Source organism: Meles meles, chromosome Y (assembly GCF_922984935.1).
Source record: "Meles meles chromosome Y, mMelMel3.1 paternal haplotype, whole genome shotgun sequence".
Classification (NCBI taxonomy): domain Eukaryota; kingdom Metazoa; phylum Chordata; class Mammalia; order Carnivora; family Mustelidae; genus Meles; species Meles meles.
The window spans coordinates 11,879,286-11,899,682 of record NC_060088.1 but is presented as its reverse complement, the minus strand read 5'-3'; the positions used below and the strand labels follow the sequence as shown (position 1 = coordinate 11,899,682).

At 40.0% G+C, this 20,397-nt stretch overlaps 1 protein-coding gene across 16 annotated transcripts in view; it reads right to left on the bottom strand.

Annotated features, from left to right (window-relative positions):
• Positions 1-20,397, bottom strand: part of LOC123935843 (lysine-specific demethylase 5D) — a 61,519-nt gene that overhangs the window by 36,778 nt on the left and 4,344 nt on the right. For 8 of the 16 annotated variants that reach the window (XM_045996660.1, XM_045996661.1, XM_045996671.1 and 5 more), the window contains 2 exons: positions 8,966-9,089; positions 8,679-8,863 (listed from right to left, as the gene is read on the bottom strand). In XM_045996660.1, the coding sequence (XP_045852616.1) occupies positions 8,679-8,863; positions 8,966-9,089 (309 nt within the window). Of the gene's footprint in view, positions 1-8,678; positions 8,864-8,965; positions 9,090-19,663; positions 20,052-20,397 lie in introns of those variants that run through there. The other 8 variants (XM_045996663.1, XM_045996676.1, XM_045996665.1 and 5 more) reach the window with 3 other exon arrangements.

Below are 20,397 nucleotides of genomic sequence, written 5' to 3'. Positions count from 1 at the left end.
ATATAATCCCTAAGTGATGAGGAAGAGATAATTAAGAGAAATACGAGCTGGAGTTTAAAATACAAGTCTTCCCAAAGACAAAATTTTTAGGGATGGCTGGGTGGCTCAGTCAGTTACGTCTGCCTTCAGCTCAGGTCATGATCCCAGGGTCCTGGGGATCTAGTCCCACATTGAGCTCCCTACTCACCAGGGAGTTTGCTTCTCCCTCTCCCTGCCGCTCCCCCTGCTTCTGCTATCTCACTGTCTCTCTCTGACAAATAAATAAAATGTTTTTAAAAAGAGGTAAAATTTTTAGGAACATCAGTAATTACAGAGTAGGTGTGGTCAAATAAAAATTAGGAAAAAATAAAGTACAATTTGCTAGAAAAGAAAAAAGATAAACATGAAATTGACCATTCCATAAACCAATAGACTCCAAAATATTCAAGGGATTCTAAAAATCCTTCTAAGTAAGCAATACAAAATAAGAAAAGAGAAGTCACATACATTAAAGACATAAGGCAAGATCTGCTATATGAGATGTGCTATTTTTGAAGCATTGCCAAAAACAACCAGCTTTCACATTATGTCCTACAATATACAGGTATAAATCAAGTTAAGAAAATACTTGTTAGAGGTATTGGAAAAGATTCAGCAGTATGGGAGAAATTTTAGATTTTAAAAATAGGAGATGCAAATTTCCCTCCTAAGTATAATACCTTGAATATGTTTCTATTCCTTCCTAACCATCTGTTTCTTTGTATACAAAAGCCCAGAAGTAAATGGGAGGGAGGAGAATGTAAGGTGGGTTAACTCCAGGTCTACTGTGTTCTGAAAGTTCAAACAGAGGGGAGGGGAAAGATGGCGGAAGAGTGGGGGACCCCATTTCAACGGGTTCCCTGAATTTAGCTGGCTATCTACCAAGCTGTTCTGAACACCCATGAAATCAGCCTGAGATTTAAAATTATACAACTGGGGGCACCTGGGTGGCTCAGTGGGTTAAAGCCTCTGCCTTCAGCTCAGGTCATGGTCTCAGGGTCCTGGGATCGAGCCCCACATCGGGCTCTCTGCTCAGTGGGGAGCCTGCTTCCTCCTCTCTCTCTGCCTGCCTCTCTGCCTACTTGTGATCTCTGTCTGTCAAATAAATAAGTAAAATCTTTAAAAAAATAAAAATAAAATAAAATAAAATTATACATCTGGATCGATATGGGGGCAGAGGATCATCAGTCAAGAGGTACAAAGGATAGAGTTGTGATTGCTTGGACAGATCTGGGAGGATAAACAGAAGGGGGGAGGGCGCCACCAGAAGCTAGCCATTGGAAAGTAACATAACACCGCAAGGCAAAAGTGTCCTGCACCTGAAGACCAGCGATAGCTTGGAGACCAGGGGTGGCAGGTCAGAAAAAGACCGATAACAGCACAGAACACGGGGGCTTAAGGGGCAAATTCTGGAACAAGGCAGCTGCAGGCCTCAACCTGAGCCTGCAGGCCTTGGGGGCTGTCCACTGGCACCACAGATGCCACCCGAGCCCACCCAGATCCAGATTGTTCGCAGTTTTGGAGACACAGAGAGTAGAAACAAGTGGGGTCCTGGGTTGACTGCTAAAAGGATCACTGTGGGTCTGTACCACCTGTCAGAGGCTGCAATTTTCAGTGGTGCTTACTTACAGAGTTACTTACTTACAGAGTAAGTAACTTACTTAACAGAGTAACTTACTGTAAGTTACTTACTTACAGAGGGGCAGATTGTGTGTTCCACTGGGCTCAGAGAGGAGCAAACTGTGGCTTCACTCCTCTGAGGTGCAGGTCTAGGTGTGGACATTTTCCTTTGCTCCAAAAAGATGTGAAAAGGTGCTGGAGAACAAAAGCCCAAAACCTGGCTTCCACAGAGCCCACCCCTTGATATGGGGCAGAGCAACTCTACCCAAGCAGGACTGACTGAAAAACAATATGGCATGACCCTCTCCCAGAAGACAAGCTGGAAGAACAAGAGGACGACAACCCAAGGGTCCCTAAAATGACAACCCAAGAGTCCCTAAAATATACCATTTTCCCCTAACACTACAACAGTAGTTCAGTATACCATTTTCCCCTAGTGTTAGGGGAAAATGGTATACTGAACTACTGTTGTTGCCTCACCGCTTGTGTATTTCTTAGATGCAACTCTTCACTTTTTTTAAAATTCTTGCTCATGTTTCTTCTGTTTTCTTTTTTTTAACCTACTTATAATTTCAATTAGGTGGTTAACACAACATATTCCATAGTGACTTTATTCTTAATTTTATTTTTTCAGTGTTCCAAGATTCATTGTCCATAACTTTTTAACTAAAACTTTTTCACACATATACTTTCTTTTTATGTGTACATACACACATTAAATTTATATATATGTTGAATATATGTATACACTGAATATATATATACATTGAAGCTTATACATATATATACACACATGTATGTACGTATAAGTTTAATGTAGTACTTTTTTCCCTATTCAATACTGCCTTTACATATATCCACCAGTTTTAAATTCCTGTATCTCTGGGAAGTAAATTTTCAAACAAAAAAAAGAACAAAGTAGGGTTTTCAAACAAACAAAAGAACAAAATATTATTTCAAATAAACACAATAAAATACACCCAGGAAGAACTGAAATCATCCTACGATACTGACATCAAGGGATTATAGCCACTTTTCCTTCACCCCCCTTTATTTTTATTTATTTTTGTGAGTCTCTTTGTTTGTTTTGGTTTTATATTTTATAAATCTTATTCTTGGATTTCATAATGACTGGGGGTTTTTTTGGTGGTGGCTTCCGATTCTTCTGAACTTTCTGAGAGTGCACCTTGCCTGGACTGTGGTTGATATTTTCGACTGTACATCCTCTCAACCACAACTCAAGAATCACTAGGAGGAGGAACTCCCAACAAAGAAAACTCAGAGACAACAGCCTCTCCCACAGACTTAATGGATATGGATATAAGCAAGATGTCAGAAACAGGGGCACCTGAGTGGCTCTGTGGGTTAAAGCCTCTGCCTTCAGCTCAGGTCATGATCCCAGGGTCCTGGGATCAAACCCCGCATCAGGATCTCTGCTCAGCAGGAAGCCTGCTTTCTCCTCTCTCTGCCTGCTTCTCTCTGCCTACTTGTGATCTCTGTCAAATAAATCTCAAAGGGCTGAAATGAGAGTTAATCAGGCCAAACTTAAAAATGAGATGCAGTCTAAACCAGATACTCCTAACAACTAGGGTAAATGAGGCAGAAGAACAAATTAGTGATCTAGAAGATAAACTGATAGGAAGGAACAGGAGGAGGACTGGAGTAAACAGTTTAAAATCCATGAGAACAGACTTAGAGAAATCAACGACATTATGAAACATTCCAATGTCAGAATTCTTGTGATCACTGAGGGGTAAGTAGACAGAAGATATATTTTCAACAATACCATGAAATGTTACAATGTCAGATTTAGTGGGATCCCTGCAGGGGCAGACAGAGACTAAAAGATGTATTTGAGCAAATTGTAGCTGAGAACATCCCTAACCTGGGGAAGGAAACCAGCATTTGCGTCTTAGAGGCAGAGAAGACCCCTCCCAAGACCAAGGAGAACAGAAAACTCATATATCTTAGAACCAAGGACGCCATCCTTGGGATGGGGAAGAGATTCCTTACATATAGAGGAGGGACATCAGAATAATGTCAGACCTGTCCACAGGACCTAGCAAGACAAAAAGGGCTGGCAAGACATATTCAGGTTATTAAGTGAGAAGACCATGCAGCCAAGAATTCTCCATCTGGCAAGGCTGTCATTCAGAACGGATGGAGATGAGCTTACAAGACTGGCAAAAGATGAAAGAATATGTGACCACTAAGCCAGACCTGAAAGAAATATTAAGGGGGGGGGGGGGCGTTCTATAAAAGGACAAAGACCCTGAGAGGAATATGGACCAGAAGTTTACAGAGACAATCCATAGAAATAGGAACCGTACAGACAAGAGGATGACATAAATCTGTACCTTTCATTAGTAACCCTCAATGTGAATGACCTAGATGTTGCCATAAAACAGGACAGGGTTGGAGACTGCATACAAAGACAGGACCCAACCATATGTTTTCTAAGAAACTCATTCGGAACCTAAAGATACATCCAGACTGAAAGGGGATGGAGAACCATTTTTCATGCCAAAAGAAAGCGGGTAGCAATTCTTATATCAGACAAACTAGAATTTAAACCAAACATGTAATAACAGATCCAGGGGATACTATATTATTCGTAAAGGGTCTAACCAACAAGAAGATCTAACAATTGTAAATATCTATGACCCCAACATGGGAAAAGCCAACTACATAAACCAACTGTTAACCAAAACAAAGAATCAGATAGGAGATTTTAACACTGCATTCTCAGCACTGGACAGATCACCTAAACAGAAGATCAACAAAAACATAACTTTGAATGAGACACTGGACAGATGAACTTGAAATACGTACAAAATAATCCACTCTAAAACAAAAGAATAATCATTCTTCTTGAATCTACATGGAACTTCCTCCGAAACAGGCCACCTACTGGGTCACAAATCAGGACTCAACCATACCAAAAGACTGAGATTATTCCCTGCATATTAGACGACAGTGGCTTGAAAATGGAACTCAATCACAAGAAAAAATTTGGAAGAAACTCAAAAAATAGGAAGTTAAAGAGCATTCTGCAAAAGAGTGTTTGGGTCAACCAGGAAATAAAAAAAGAACTTAAATAATGCATGGAAACCAATGATAATAAAACCACACTGGTCCAAAACCTATAGGATACTGTAAAGGCAGTCCTAAGGGGAGAATACGTAGTCATCCAAGCCTTTCTCGAAAAATCCCAAATGCACAAACTAACCTTACACCTAAAGGAACTCGAGAAAGAAGAGCAAATAAAACCTAAATCAAGCAGAAGAATAATTAAGATTAGAGCAAAGATAAACGAAACAGAAACCAGAAAACGTAGAGCAGATCAACGACACTAGAAGCTGGTTCTCTGAAAGAAGTAATAAATCGATAAACCACTGGCCAGACATATCCAAAAGAGAAAATGCCCAAATTAATAAAATCAGGAATGAAAGGGCAAAGATCATGACTAACACCAACAAAATAGAAACAATTAACAGAAATTATTATCAACAGCTACATGCCAGTAAGTTAAGCAACCTAGAAGAAAGGGATGCATTCCTAGAAACCTATAAACTTCTAAGATTGAAACAGGACAGCTGACAACCTGAATAGACCAATGACCAATAACAAAATTGAAACATTAATTAAAAACCTCCGAAAAAACAAGAGTTTAGGGCCAGATGGCTTCCCACGGAAATTCTACCAAACATTCAAAGAAGAAATCATACCTACTCTACTGAAGCTGTTCCAAACAACAGAAACAGAAGGAAAACTTCCAGACTCTTTCTATGAAGCCACCATTACCTTGATCCCAAAACCAGGCAAAGACCCATCAAAAAGGAGAACTTCAGACCAATATCCCTGATGAATACAGATGCCAAGATTCGCAACAAGATCCTAGCTAACAGGATCCAACAGTACGTTAAAAAGATTATTTACCATGACCAGATGGGATTTATCCCTGGGATGCAAGCGTGGCTCAACATTCGCAAATCAATCAATGTGACAGAACAAATCAGTGAGAAGACAGAAGAACCACATGGTCCTCTCAACTGATGCAGAAAAAAGCATCTGACAAAATACAGCATCCGTTCCTGATGAAAACTCTTCAGAGTACAGGGGCGCCTGGGTGGCTCAGTGGGTTAAGCCTCTGCCTTCAGCTCAGGTCATGATCCATGGGATCCCAGGGTTCTGGGATCGAGCCCCACATCCGGCTCTCTGCTAGGCAGGGAGCCTGCTTCCACCTCTCTCTATCTGCCTGCCTCTCTGCCTACTTGTGATCTCTGCCTGTCAAATACATAAATAAAATCTTAAAAAAAAAAACAACAACTCTTCAGAGTACAGGGATAGAGGGAACATTCCTCAACTTCATAAAATCCATCTATGAAAAACCCACGGTGAGTATCATTCTCAATGGGGAAAAGCTGAGAGCCTGTCCCTTAAGATCAGGAACACGAAAGAGATGCCCACTCTCACCACTACTGTTCAACACAGTACTAGAAGTCCTAGCAACAGCAATTGGACAACAAAAGGAAATAAAAGGTACTCAAACTGGCAAAGAAGAAGTCAATCTCTCTCTTCTCAGATTACATGATACTCTTAGGTGGAAAATCAAAATTCTCCACCCCCAGATGACTAGAACTCATACAGCAATTCAGCAACATGGCAGAACACAAAATCAATACACAGAAATCAGCTGCTTTCTTATACTCTAACAATGTGACTGTAGAAAGAGAAACCAGAAAAGCAATTCCATTTACAACAACACCAAGAACCATAAGATAGCTTGGAATAAACCTAACCAAAGAGGTGAAGGATATATACTCCAGGAACTACAGAATACTCATGAAAGAAACTGAAGAAGACAAAAAGATGGAAAAACATTCCATGCTCACAGATAAGAAGGATAAACACTGTTAAAATGTCTATCCTCCCCACAGCTATCCGTACTTTCAACGCCATCCCCATCGAAATACCAGGGCATTTTTCAAAAAACAATCCTAAAACTTGTAGGGAACCAGAAAAGACCCCAAACTGCCAAGGAAATGTTGAAAAAGATAAACAAAGCTGGGGCATCACATTGCCTGACTTCAAGCTTTATTACAAAGCTGTGATCAGCAAGACAGCATGGTAATGGCACAAAAACAGACACACACGTGAATCAAATGCAACAGAGAGCCCAGATATGGACCCTCAAGTCTATGGTCAACTAATCTCCCACAAACCAGGAAAAAATATCCTTTGAAAAAAGACAGTCTCTTCAACAAATGGTGCTGGGAAAGCTGGACAGCTATGTACAGAAGAATGAAAGTTGACCATCCACTTACAACATACACAAAGATAAACTCAAAATGGATGAAAGACCTCAACGTGAGGCAGGAATCCATCAAAGTCCCAGAGGAGAACATAGGCAGTAACGTCTTCAACATCGGCCACAGCAACTTCTTTCGAGATGTGTCTCCAAAGGCAAGCAAAATGAGCCAAAAGCAAAATAAAAAAAAAGCCAAAAGCAAAAATGAGTTTTTGGGCCTTCATCAAGACAAAAAGCTTCTGCACAGCAAAGGAAATGGTCAACAAAACACAGGGGCAATCCATGGAATAGGAGAAAATATTTGCAAATGACATATAGACAAAAGGCTGATCTCCAAGATCTGTAAAGAACTTCTCAAATAAAATCTTAAAAGAAGAAAGGTGAGGGCACCTGGGTAGCTCAGTTGGTTAAGCAACTACCTTCGGCTCAGGTCATGATCCTGTAGCCCTGGGACTGAGTCCCACATCTGGTTCCCTGCTCATCAGGGAGTCTGCTCTTCCCTCTGACCCTCTTCCTCTATGCGGTCACTCTCTCTCAAGGAAATAAGTAAAGTCTTTTAAAAAAGAACTTCTCAAACTCAATAGCCAAAAAACTAATAGCCCAGTCAAAAAATGGGCATAAGACATGAATAGACACTTCTCCAAAAAAGACATACAAATGGCTAACAGATACATGAAAAAATGCTCAACATCACTAACCATCAGGGAAAGACAAATCAAAACGACAACGATACACCACCACAACCAGTTAGAATGGCAAAAGTTAATAAGAAAGGAAAAAACAAGTGTTGGAGAGAATGTGAAGAAAGGGGAATCCTCTTATGTTGGTGGGAATGTAATAAGTTGGTGTAGCCACTCTGGGAAACAGTGTGGAGATTATTCAAGATGTTAAGAATAGAGCTATCCTTTGACTGGGCAACTGCACTAGTGAGTATTTATCCCAAAGATACAGAGGTAGTGAAAAGAAAGGGCACAGGCTACCCCCAATGTTTATAGCAGCAATGGTCACAGTAGCCAAACTGTGGAAAGAGCCAAGATACTCTTCAGAAGAGATATGGTCCATATATACAACGGAATATTACTCAGCCAACAGAAAGCAGGAATACATAGCATTTGCATCAACATAGATGTAACCGGAGGGTATTATGCTAAGTGAAAGAAGTCATGCAGAAAAAGACAATTATCATATGTTTTCACTCATATGTGGGACATAAGCAATAACATGGAAGATCATAGGGGAAGGGAGGGAAACTCAAAGGGGGAGAAATCAGAGAGGAAGATGAATCATGAGAACCTACAGACCCCTAGAAACAATCTGGCAGTACCAGAAGGGAGGAGAGTGGGAGAAGGGGATAACAGGGTGATGGTATTAAGAAGGGCACATGTTCTGATGAGCACTGGGTGTTACACCTATACAATGGCTAACTGAGCATAATAAAAAATACATACATACATACATACTTACATAGTTTCACTTGGGGAAAAAAAGTGTTAGAAAATCATAGGTTGGGGCGCCTGGGTGACTGGGCATCAGTGGGTTAAAGCCTCTGCCCTGGGCTCAGGTCATGATCCCAGGGTCCTGGGATCGGGCCCCGAAACGGGTTCTCTGTTCAGGGGGGGAGCCTGTTTCCTCCTCTCTCTCTGCCTGCCTCTCTGCCTACTTGTGATCTTTGTCTGTCAAAAAAAATAAATAAAATCTTAAAAAAAAAAATCATAGGTTAAGTCCTTACAAACTGGGCACTACTGTGACTCCTCCTTAGTTGCATGGTCATCTTGGTACAGGGCTCTCCACTGTGATTCAGGTCCTCTCTTGGCAATGGTGACATCATTTTCCCATCCTCTCTTGGTTCCTCCTTCATCAGAACAGTGCGAGGGCATATGACACCTTCTTTATCTAGGGCAGTTAGAAACAAATCTGAAAACAAACAAATATATTCTCCCACCAAAGTCAACAAACCAACTCTCCCACTTTTGTACTTTAACCCACATGTTGTCTTTTGGCCCTATTAAGCTTCACCTTTCTTCCGTAAAGTCTTATCCCTGGCCATTAGCCCCAAGCCCATCATCTTGGGACCAGCCCCATAGATCTGCAGTTTCTTCAACTCTGGATTCTTCTCAATATCTTCCTCTGTAGGTTCTGGCTATAAAAACAAGGTTCAAAGAAGGAAACAAGTTACATATATGTATGTATGCACACATACAAATACGTTTTTCAGGCAACATGTAAACTTCCATTATTTGCAAATTATCTTGGGAAGTATTCCAAAAGAGGTCACAGAGACTGAAGTCAATCAATGGTTTACACTTATCTTTAACTATGTTAAGATCTATTTATTTATTTGACACAAGGAGAAAGCAAGAGTGTCAACACAAGTAGGGTGAGTGGGAGAGGGAGAGGCAGGCTCCCGCTGTGCAAGGACCCTGATGCAGAACTCGATCCCAGGACCTGAGATCATGACCCAAGCCAAAGGCAGATAACTGACTTAGCCATCCAGGTGCCCCTATTTTTAACTATTTATTCATGATGTATTTTTACCTGTAGGTAAGATGTGGCCAGACAGGAGTTAATGAGAAATTTCAGTGATAACTACCTTTCTCAAATGTTTTCATGCTATGAACAAAATAATAAAATAGTTCTGTGTTTGCAAGACTAGTTCAGCTTAAGTAGCATAAAACATATAACTTACACTAAAGAATTCAGTGAATACAAAGGAGTCTTTCTATAGCTCAGTAAGATGCAAATGGGAAGTTAGGAGAATTCCAGTTTGAACTTGGAGCAATAGAAATAACTTTCTTCTCAGAATATAATCAGGGATCCTAGAAAACTGTAAACCCATTATGTGTCATAAATACAAATACTAAATACCATTTTCAGTATGTCTTTTTACTGCATATCATGAGGTCTCTTTTATCTGCGTTTGAGTCTACTTTCATTCTACTTTTAAAGCCCTACTGTAGTTTTCCCTTTTATTTAAAATTTGAGGGTTTTGTAGATTTTATTCTATACCTATTTACAAATGCACATAATAACATATTTTCTGATTCTGATCTAGTCCCAAAGTAACTTATGTAGGAAATGACATATACTGTACAACAATACCATGATAAACACAGAATCAACTGGGACAGAATGGGAGTAGTAAAAATAATCTCCCAATGATCAGACACAATCAAGAGAAACATAGGAGTCGGGATCTCAAAACAGAGGTTTGTTCAATCAAAACCACAGTAAAATACCAACTCACACCTGTAAGAATAGCTAAAATTAACAAGTCAGGAAACAATAGATGTTGGCAAGAATGCAGAGAAAGATGAACTTTCTCACACTGTTGGTGGGAATGCAACCTGGTGTAGCCACTCTGGAAAACAGGATGGAGGTTCCTCAAAAGTTTAAAATACCCTGCAACCCAGCAATCACACTACTGGGTATTTACCCCAAAGATACAAATGTAGTGATCTGAAGGGCCATGTACACCTGAATGTTTACAGCAGCAATGTCCAAAATAGCCAAACTACGGAAAGAACCTAGATGTCCATCAACAGATAAATGGATAAAGATGTACACACACGTACACACACACACACACACACACACACACACACACACACACACAAATGGAATGCTATGCAGCCGTCAAAAGAAATGAAATCTTGCCATTTGCAACATGGGTGGAACTAGAGGGTATTATGCTGAGTGAAATAAGTCAATCAGAGAAAGACAATTATCATATGATCTCTCTGACATGAGGAATTTGAGAGGCAGGGCAAGGGTCATGGTAGGGAAGGAAGGGGAAAACAATGAAACAAGATGGGACCAGGGAAGAGGACAAACCATAAAGACTCTTAATCTCAGGAAACAAACTGGGGAGTGGGGGAGGGCGGGATAGGATGGCTGGGTGATGGACACTGGGGAGGGTATGTGCTATGGTGGGTGCTGTGAATTGTGTAAGACATGATTCACAGACCTGTACCACTGAAACAAATAATACACTGTATGTCAATAAAGTAAAAAAGAAAAACAAAAAAACAGAGGTTCATTCAAGGATAAAATTTCTGGAACCATCAACACACAGGTCTATCCCACAGTTCATCATTATATTATAATAGTATTCCACAGGTAACTTACGCTTTTCTTATTATATATCATTAGTACTATTTCTATTTTTTGGTATTATAAACAATGATGTAATTAATTGTATTAATCACATTTTAATTTTCTGTTATCTTATAGCAGATCTTGCTAGCCTAAGAAACTTACACCTGTAAGGGTTTGCTAATTCTTAAAGGCAGTGAATTTGTAGTTGAGTCCACCTTTTATATACACATCAAGCAGTATCAAATCTCGACTTCCAACCACCTCCTTATCTAACCTTCACATACTAAAACATTATTTCACCTTCCCAAAATTAACCTATGGCCAGGTCCAAAATAACTTCAGGTAGTCCCTATGCTCCAGAGCCTAGCGGATTTATTCAAACTATTCAATCCTAAAATGTTTATCCTACCCTGTCTCACCTGCCCCAAGGCAAGTCAGATAAAGGCTATGGCCTATGCCCTCCTCTTGCTTCCTGATACTAAGATTAATGCTTTGTCCTGTGGTCCTGTATGATGTGCTTTGACTCTTGTTTCTAGAGGAACTGTAAATTTAAAACTTTTTAGTGGCACTGAACTCTCCAGGTTGTCATCCAGTCATTTTTCTACATTAAGACCTGGACATAAATCACAAATACCCATGTATTTGTTGTACACTATTGTCAAAGATTTATTAATACAAGACATGCACCTTTGAAATTTTAGTAACTTAAAATTTTAACTTTAGTACAATCTTATACTACCAGCAGTGCACAAAGATGCCTGGTTCCTCGTTCTTGACACATTTTGATTTTACCAATCAGTTACATAAAACCAAATACATCACTATTTTATGACATCAATTTATAAGTGAGATTAAACCCTTTTGAATTATCATTCTGTAGGGTTTAATGCAAGACTCAACTTGAAAACAGGTTGTAAAAGATGATTCTTTCATCTTTCACATAGTAGGCATAGGACTCTTAAGTGCCATATATATTATTTTACAATTTTACATTATATATTCATTATATTACACACATTATACTTAACACCATATCTTGAAATATAATTCAAAATACCTTTTAAAAGAGCTAATGCTTCTAAATATGAAATATCAAGTATGAGTGGAAGGAAGCAAGATGGCAGAGGAGTAGGGGACCCTATTTCAACTGGTCTCCTGAATTAAGCTGGATATCTGCCAGACCACTCTGAATACCCATGAAATCAGCCTGAGATATAAGAAGGTATATCTGGATCTATATCAACAGAGCATCCCCAGCAGCCAGTTTCGAGGTATGAACGAGGGAGCTGTGACTCTGCGGGCAGATATCAGAAGATAAACGGAAGGGGGAGAGAGCCACCATAAGCGCTGGCACTGGGAAGGAGAAATAACACAAGAGCACAAATATGTCCTGAGCTAGGGCCTGGGCACAGACTCAAACTAATAGCTATGTGAAAAGGACTGTAGAGCAGAGCCCCAGATTGAAAGCTAGAGCTGTGGAAGCACATGTGTGAACCAGAGGTGGCTCCGAGTTTTAGAAGCACTAAGAGCAGAGATGCGCCTGGACCTGGAAGCAAGGGCTGGGAGTGCTGCCTGGGTTGTGGGGCACACAACCCAGGTGGCTGTGTGGTTTTTAGCAGACAAACAGAAATGGGGACAGTGTGGCCTAGAGAGCCAACCAAGGGGCAGATGGCGATCTCTCTGTTCTGACACAGAGGTTTCAATAAGGTCACTTCTGCTCTTACTCTTTGAGGGGACGTGGAAAGCCACCAGAGAAAGCCACCAAAGCCCTTCAAAACCAGTTTTCACTGAACCCATCCCACCTCCCCATAGGTGGCAGGGCAACTCTGCCCAAACAGGGTTGCATGGGTAAAAGCATGGCAGATCCCTCTCCTCAGAAGACAGGCTGGAAGAACAGGAGGCTGACAATCCTGAGGTCCCTATAAAACAGGTGCACTTTGCTTCAGTTGTGGTCAATAATTTGAACTCTACACACTCCCTCAATCACCCCTCAACAGAATGACTAAGAGGTGGAACCACCAACATAGGAAAAACTCACAAATCTGTGACCTCTGTCACAGAACTAATGGATATGGATAAAAGCAAGATGTCAGAAATAGACTACAGGATAACAGGTGTGCAGACAATAGCTAGGATGGAGAAAACCACTAATGGCAAAATAGAGTCTCTAAGGGCAGAAGTGAGAGCTGATCTGGCAGAACTTAAAAATGCTATCAATGAGATCCAGTCTAATCTAGATACTCTAACAGCCAGGCTAAATGAAGCAGAAGATCGATTAGTGACAGAAAAGAAGGATCAGGAGAAGGCCTGGAACAAAGAGCTTAAAATCCATGAAAACAGAATTAGAGAAATAAATGATGCCATGAAATATTCCAATGCCAGAATTACTGGGATCCCTGAGGAGATGGAGAAAGAGAGAGAACTAGAAAATACAGTTGAACAAATCGCAGATGAGAATTTCCCTAATCTGGGGAAGGAAACAAGCATTCCTGTCCTAGAGGCATAGAGGACCCTCCCAAGATCAAGAACAGGCCAATGCCCTGGCATGTTATAGTGAAACTCCTCAATCTTAGAACCAAGAAACCATCTTAAGGGCAGTTAGAGGGAAGAGACTCCTTAGGTACGAAGGGAAGAACATCAGAATAATGTCAGGCCTGTCCACAAGACCTGGCAAGCCAGAGGGGCTAGCAAGACATAGGGTACTAAATGAGAAGAACATGCATCCAAGAATTCTTTATCTGGCAAAGCTGTCATTCAGAACAAATGGAGAGATAAAGAGTTTCCAAGGCTGGCACAAACTGAGAATATGTGAAGACCAAGCCAGTCCTGCAAGAAATATTAAGGGGGTTCTATAAAAGGAGAAAGACCCCAAGAGTGATAGAGAACTCAGATATATAGAGACAATCTATAGAAACAAGGACTTCACAGGCAACATGATACAATAAAATCATATCTTTCAATAATTACTCTACCGTGAATGGCCTAGATACTACCATAAAAGAGCACAGGGTTGCAGATTGGATAAAACGACAGGACCCATCCATATGCTGCCTAAAAGAGACTCATTCAGCACCCAGACACATCCAGACTGAAAGTGAAGGGATGGAGAACCATCTTTCATGCCAACAGACCTCAAAAGCAATTCTCAGATCAGACAAATTAGATTTTAAGCTAAAGACAGTAGTTAGAGATACAGGATACTACATCATTTTTAAAGGGTCAATCCAACAAGAATATCTAATAATTGTAAATATTTATGCCCCCAACATGGAAGCAGCCAACTATACCAGCCAACTGTTAATCAAAATAAAGAGATACACTGATAAGAATACATTAATTGTAGGGGATCTTCATGCGACTCTCAGCAACGGACAGATCATCTAAGCAGAAATTCAACAAAGAAACAAGAGCTTTGAATGACAAACTAGACCAGATGGGCCTCATTAAATATATACAGAACATTCCCCCCTAAAACAACAGAATACTCCTTCTTCTCAAGTGTACTTTCTCCAGAATAGACCACATACTGGGTCACAAATCAGGACTCAACCATACCAAAAGACTGAGATTATTTCCTATATATTCCCTGTATATTCTCAGATCACAATGCTTTAGAAGTGGAACTCAATCACAAGAAAAAGTTTTGAAAAATTCAAACGCTTGGAAACTAAAGACCATCCTGCTTAAGAACATTTGGGTCAACCAGGAAATCAAAGAACAACTTAAACAATTCATGAAAACCAATGAGAACGAAAGCATATCGGTCCAAAACCTATGGGCTATGGCAAAGGCAGTCCTAAAGGGGAAATAGAGAGTCACCCAAGCCTCATTCAAAAATACAGAAAAATCCCGAATACACAAACTACCTTTATACTTTCAAAGAATTAGAGAATAAAAAAATTTAAGCCCAACATGCACGAAAAGGGTAATAATTAAGATCAGAGCAGAGATCAATTAATTACAAACCAGAGATACAGCAGAATACATCAACAAAACTAGAAGTTGGTCCTCTGAAAGAATTAATATTGATAAACCACTGGCCAGACATATCCAAAAGAGAAAATGCCCAAATTAATAAAATCAGGAATGAAAGGGCAAAGATCATGACTAACACCAACAAAATAGAAACAATTAACAGAAATTATTATCAACAGCTACATGCCAGTAAGTTAAGCAACCTAGAAGAAAGGGATGCATTCCTAGAAACCTATAAACTTCTAAGATTGAAACAGGACAGCTGACAACCTGAATAGACCAATGACCAATAACAAAATTGAAACATTAATTAAAAACCTCCGAAAAAACAAGAGTTTAGGGCCAGATGGCTTCCCACGGAAATTCTACCAAACATTCAAAGAAGAAATCATACCTACTCTACTGAAGCTGTTCCAAACAACAGAAACAGAAGGAAAACTTCCAGACTCTTTCTATGAAGCCACCATTACCTTGATCCCAAAACCAGGCAAAGACCCATCAAAAAGGAGAACTTCAGACCAATATCCCTGATGAATACAGATGCCAAGATTCGCAACAAGATCCTAGCTAACAGGATCCAACAGTACGTTAAAAAGATTATTTACCATGACCAGATGGGATTTATCCCTGGGATGCAAGCGTGGCTCAACATTCGCAAATCAATCAATGTGACAGAACAAATCAGTGAGAAGACAGAAGAACCACATGGTCCTCTCAACTGATGCAGAAAAAAGCATCTGACAAAATACAGCATCCGTTCCTGATGAAAACTCTTCAGAGTACAGGGGCGCCTGGGTGGCTCAGTGGGTTAAGCCTCTGCCTTCAGCTCAGGTCATGATCCATGGGATCCCAGGGTTCTGGGATCGAGCCCCACATCCGGCTCTCTGCTAGGCAGGGAGCCTGCTTCCACCTCTCTCTATCTGCCTGCCTCTCTGCCTACTTGTGATCTCTGCCTGTCAAATACATAAATAAAATCTTAAAAAAAAAAACAACAACTCTTCAGAGTACAGGGATAGAGGGAACATTCCTCAACTTCATAAAATCCATCTATGAAAAACCCACGGTGAGTATCATTCTCAATGGGGAAAAGCTGAGAGCCTGTCCCTTAAGATCAGGAACACGAAAGAGATGCCCACTCTCACCACTACTGTTCAACACAGTACTAGAAGTCCTAGCAACAGCAATTGGACAACAAAAGGAAATAAAAGGTACTCAAACTGGCAAAGAAGAAGTCAATCTCTCTCTTCTCAGATTACATGATACTCTTAGGTGGAAAATCAAAATTCTCCACCCCCAGATGACTAGAACTCATACAGCAATTCAGCAACATGGCAGAACACAAAATCAATACACAGAAATCAGCTGCTTTCTTATACTCTAACAATGTGACTGTAGAAAGAGAAACCAGAAAAGCAATTCCATTTACAACAACACCAAGAACCATAAGATAGCTTGGAATAAACCTAACCAAAGAGGTGAAGGATATATACTCCAGGAACTACAGAATACTCATGAAAGAAACTGAAGAAGACAAAAAGATGGAAAAACATTCCATGCTCACAGATAAGAAGGATAAACACTGTTAAAATGTCTATCCTCCCCACAGCTATCCGTACTTTCAACGCCATCCCCATCGAAATACCAGGGCATTTTTCAAAAAACAATCCTAAAACTTGTAGGGAACCAGAAAAGACCCCAAACTGCCAAGGAAATGTTGAAAAAGATAAACAAAGCTGGGGCATCACATTGCCTGACTTCAAGCTTTATTACAAAGCTGTGATCAGCAAGACAGCATGGTAATGGCACAAAAACAGACACACACGTGAATCAAATGCAACAGAGAGCCCAGATATGGACCCTCAAGTCTATGGTCAACTAATCTCCCACAAACCAGGAAAAAATATCCTTTGAAAAAAGACAGTCTCTTCAACAAATGGTGCTGGGAAAGCTGGACAGCTATGTACAGAAGAATGAAAGTTGACCATCCACTTACAACATACACAAAGATAAACTCAAAATGGATGAAAGACCTCAACGTGAGGCAGGAATCCATCAAAGTCCCAGAGGAGAACATAGGCAGTAACGTCTTCAACATCGGCCACAGCAACTTCTTTCGAGATGTGTCTCCAAAGGCAAGCAAAATGAGCCAAAAGCAAAATAAAAAAAAAGCCAAAAGCAAAAATGAGTTTTTGGGCCTTCATCAAGACAAAAAGCTTCTGCACAGCAAAGGAAATGGTCAACAAAACACAGGGGCAATCCATGGAATAGGAGAAAATATTTGCAAATGACATATAGACAAAAGGCTGATCTCCAAGATCTGTAAAGAACTCCTCAAACTCAACACCCAAAAAAACAGATAATCATGTTAAAAAATGCGCAGAAGACACTTCTCCAAGGAAGACATAAAAATGGCCAACAGACACATGAAAAAATGTTCATCATCATTAGCCATCAGGGAGATTCAAATTAAAACCACAGCAATACCACCTTACACCAGTCAGAATGACCAAAATTAACAAGACAAGAAACAGGGTTGGAGAGAATGTGGAGAAAGGGGAACTCTCTTACACTGTTGGTGGGAATGCAAGTTGGTGCAGCCACTTTGAAAAACAGTGTGGAGGTTCCTCAAAAAGTTAAAAACAGAGCTACTCTATCACCCTGCCATTGCACGACTGGGTATTTACCCCAAAGATACGAATGTAATTAAAAGAAGGGCCATCTGTACCCCAATGTTTACAGCAGCAATTCTACAATAGCCAAACTGTGGAAAGAGCGAGATGCCCTTCAATATAGGAACGGATAAAGAAGATGTGGTCCATATATACAATGGGAATATTACTCAGCCATCAGAAAGGATGAATACCCAACTTCTGCATCAACACGGATGGGACTGGAGGAGAATATGCTAAGTGAAATAAGTCAATTATCAGATGGTTTCACTTACTTGTGGAACATAAGGAAAGCATGGAGGACATTGAAGGAAGGGAAAAATGAAGTGGGAGGGAAATCAGAGGAGTAGATGAACCATGAGACATTATGGACTCCCAGAAATTGATGGTTTCAAAGGGGAGGGGCTGGGGGAAGGATGAGCCCAGTGATGGGTCTTAAGGAGGGCACACATTGCATGGAGCACTGGGTGTTATACACAAACAATGGAATCATGGAACACTACATCAAAAACTAATGATGTACTATATGGTGACTAACAACATAATAAAAATTTAAATTTTTTAAAAAATGAAATAACAGGTATTATTCTTATCCTTTCAAAAATCTTACTATGCATTCTTGTATTACATATACCTAGCTCCAAAATGAAAAAAAAAAAAAGATATCATTCTCAATTTGTCACTGCATTTACTTCTTTTGCGTTTCATGCAGAACTTATTTATAATTTTTTTTCCTCTCAATGTTCTGGAAGTATAATTTGTGTTGGTAACCATACAGTTTTAAGAATTTTTAAGACCTTTCCCACAAAGTGGACAATCTCATTCTCAAGAAAAAGTATCTAAAGATTCCTTGATTTTGAAAAAATTTTGTACCCTTAACTGATAATTACTACTTTTGAGCAAATTTTACTGATTCCCAAATTATTAGAAGCTCATTTTTCTTATTTAGATAATTATCAGATGCTACCTTGAAGAACTAAAGCACTAATGCAGAATCTATCCAAATTGCAGTAATCTGAGCTAGATCACCATCTTTCTTCCTTCTACATCCAAATATTAATACATTTTAAAATTTAGTATTAGTTTTCCTCAGAAAGTATCTAAGAACAAACAGCATTACCCCCTTTTTTTTTAGTTAACATATAATGTATTATTTGCTTCAGGGGTACAGGTCTGTGAATCAGGCTTAAACAATTCACAGCACTAACCATAGCACATAGCTTCCCCAGTGCCCATCACCCAGCCACCCATTCTCTCTCCTCCGAAACTGCATTATCCTAATGGAATATATTTTAGAAGCACAAATATCCAATTTTTTTTTTTTTTAAGATTTCATTTATTTATTTGACAGAGAGAGAGATCACAAGTAGGCAGAGAGGCAGGCAGAGAGAGAGGAGGAAGCAGGCTCACCTGCGGAGCAGAGAGCCCGATGCGGGGCTCGATCCCAGGACCCTGAGATCGTGACCCGAGCCGAAGGCAGCGGCTTAATCCACTGAGCCACCCAGGCACCCCACAAATATCCAATATTTAATGAGAACATATGTTGGACACAAAAAACGGGGTTTTTTGGGTCACTGCTGCTGTTGTTTTTTAAAGATTTTAAGATTTAAAGATTTTATTTATTTGAGAGAGTGAGCGCCAGCAGGATCAGGAGAGGGAAAAACAGACACCCCAGGGAGCACAGGAAGCCTGATGCAGAACTCGATCCCAAGACCCTAAGATCATCACCTGAGCCAAAGGCAGATAACTGACTGAGACACACAGGGCTTCTCACAAAACAGGTTTAGCAAGATATGAAACTAAGTCTCTTTTGTCTGTATTTTTAATTTTCTGACATTACATTGTTTGACACATGAAAACCCTGCCCAGATGGGGAGAGACTGCTCCTCTGAGGCTAGCCAATTCTTTGAAATACCAAAGAACCCAGCAAAGAGTTTGCATTTCATACTCAAAACCAACCAATCAAGGGGCATACCTTCAGTTATGCTTCAGCACAAGAGGACATAATATTCCTCTGCCTTAATCATCCCAGGGCCAGGTACCAAGCAGGAAGGAAATAGGAGTGTTCCAATAGATTAGAGTCCACCGAAACCATTCAAACCAAACAGTCCTAATCCCTATTGTGCCTCGTCCTTCCCTGGGAAAGCCCAGTAAGGCCATGACCTAGGCTTTCCCCTTAGCCTGTTCCTACAACCTGACCCATGCTTTTGCTTTGTACTGTGGCCCTGCATGGCAAGACTCCTGAGTATAACTGTTTTCCCAAGCTTCCCTTGTGGCTGACTACCCATCTCCCAAAGAACGTAGAACAAAACTAACAATTAAAAAAATAGACAACAATACAGAGTCTGTGTAAATCAACCTAAGATTCAAAAAACCCCTAAAACTGTATTAAAAAGAGGGGTGTCCACATGGCTCAGTCAGTTAGGCTTTTGGTTTCAGTTCAAGTCCATAATCTCACGGATTGTGAGATTGAGACCCATGTCAGGCCCAGTTCTCAGCATGGAGTCAGCATGAGACTTTGTCTCTGTCCCTCCCGCTGCTAATGTGGTTTCTCTCAAAGAAATAAATAAAATCTTTTTTTTAAAAAACTATATTAAAAGAATATGTTTTTAAAATGTGTAAAAACAAAACTACCAGAACAAAAATATTACAAACAATACCCATAAAAATAAAATAACTCATTCATTTTCAAGTAAATCCATCTTGAAC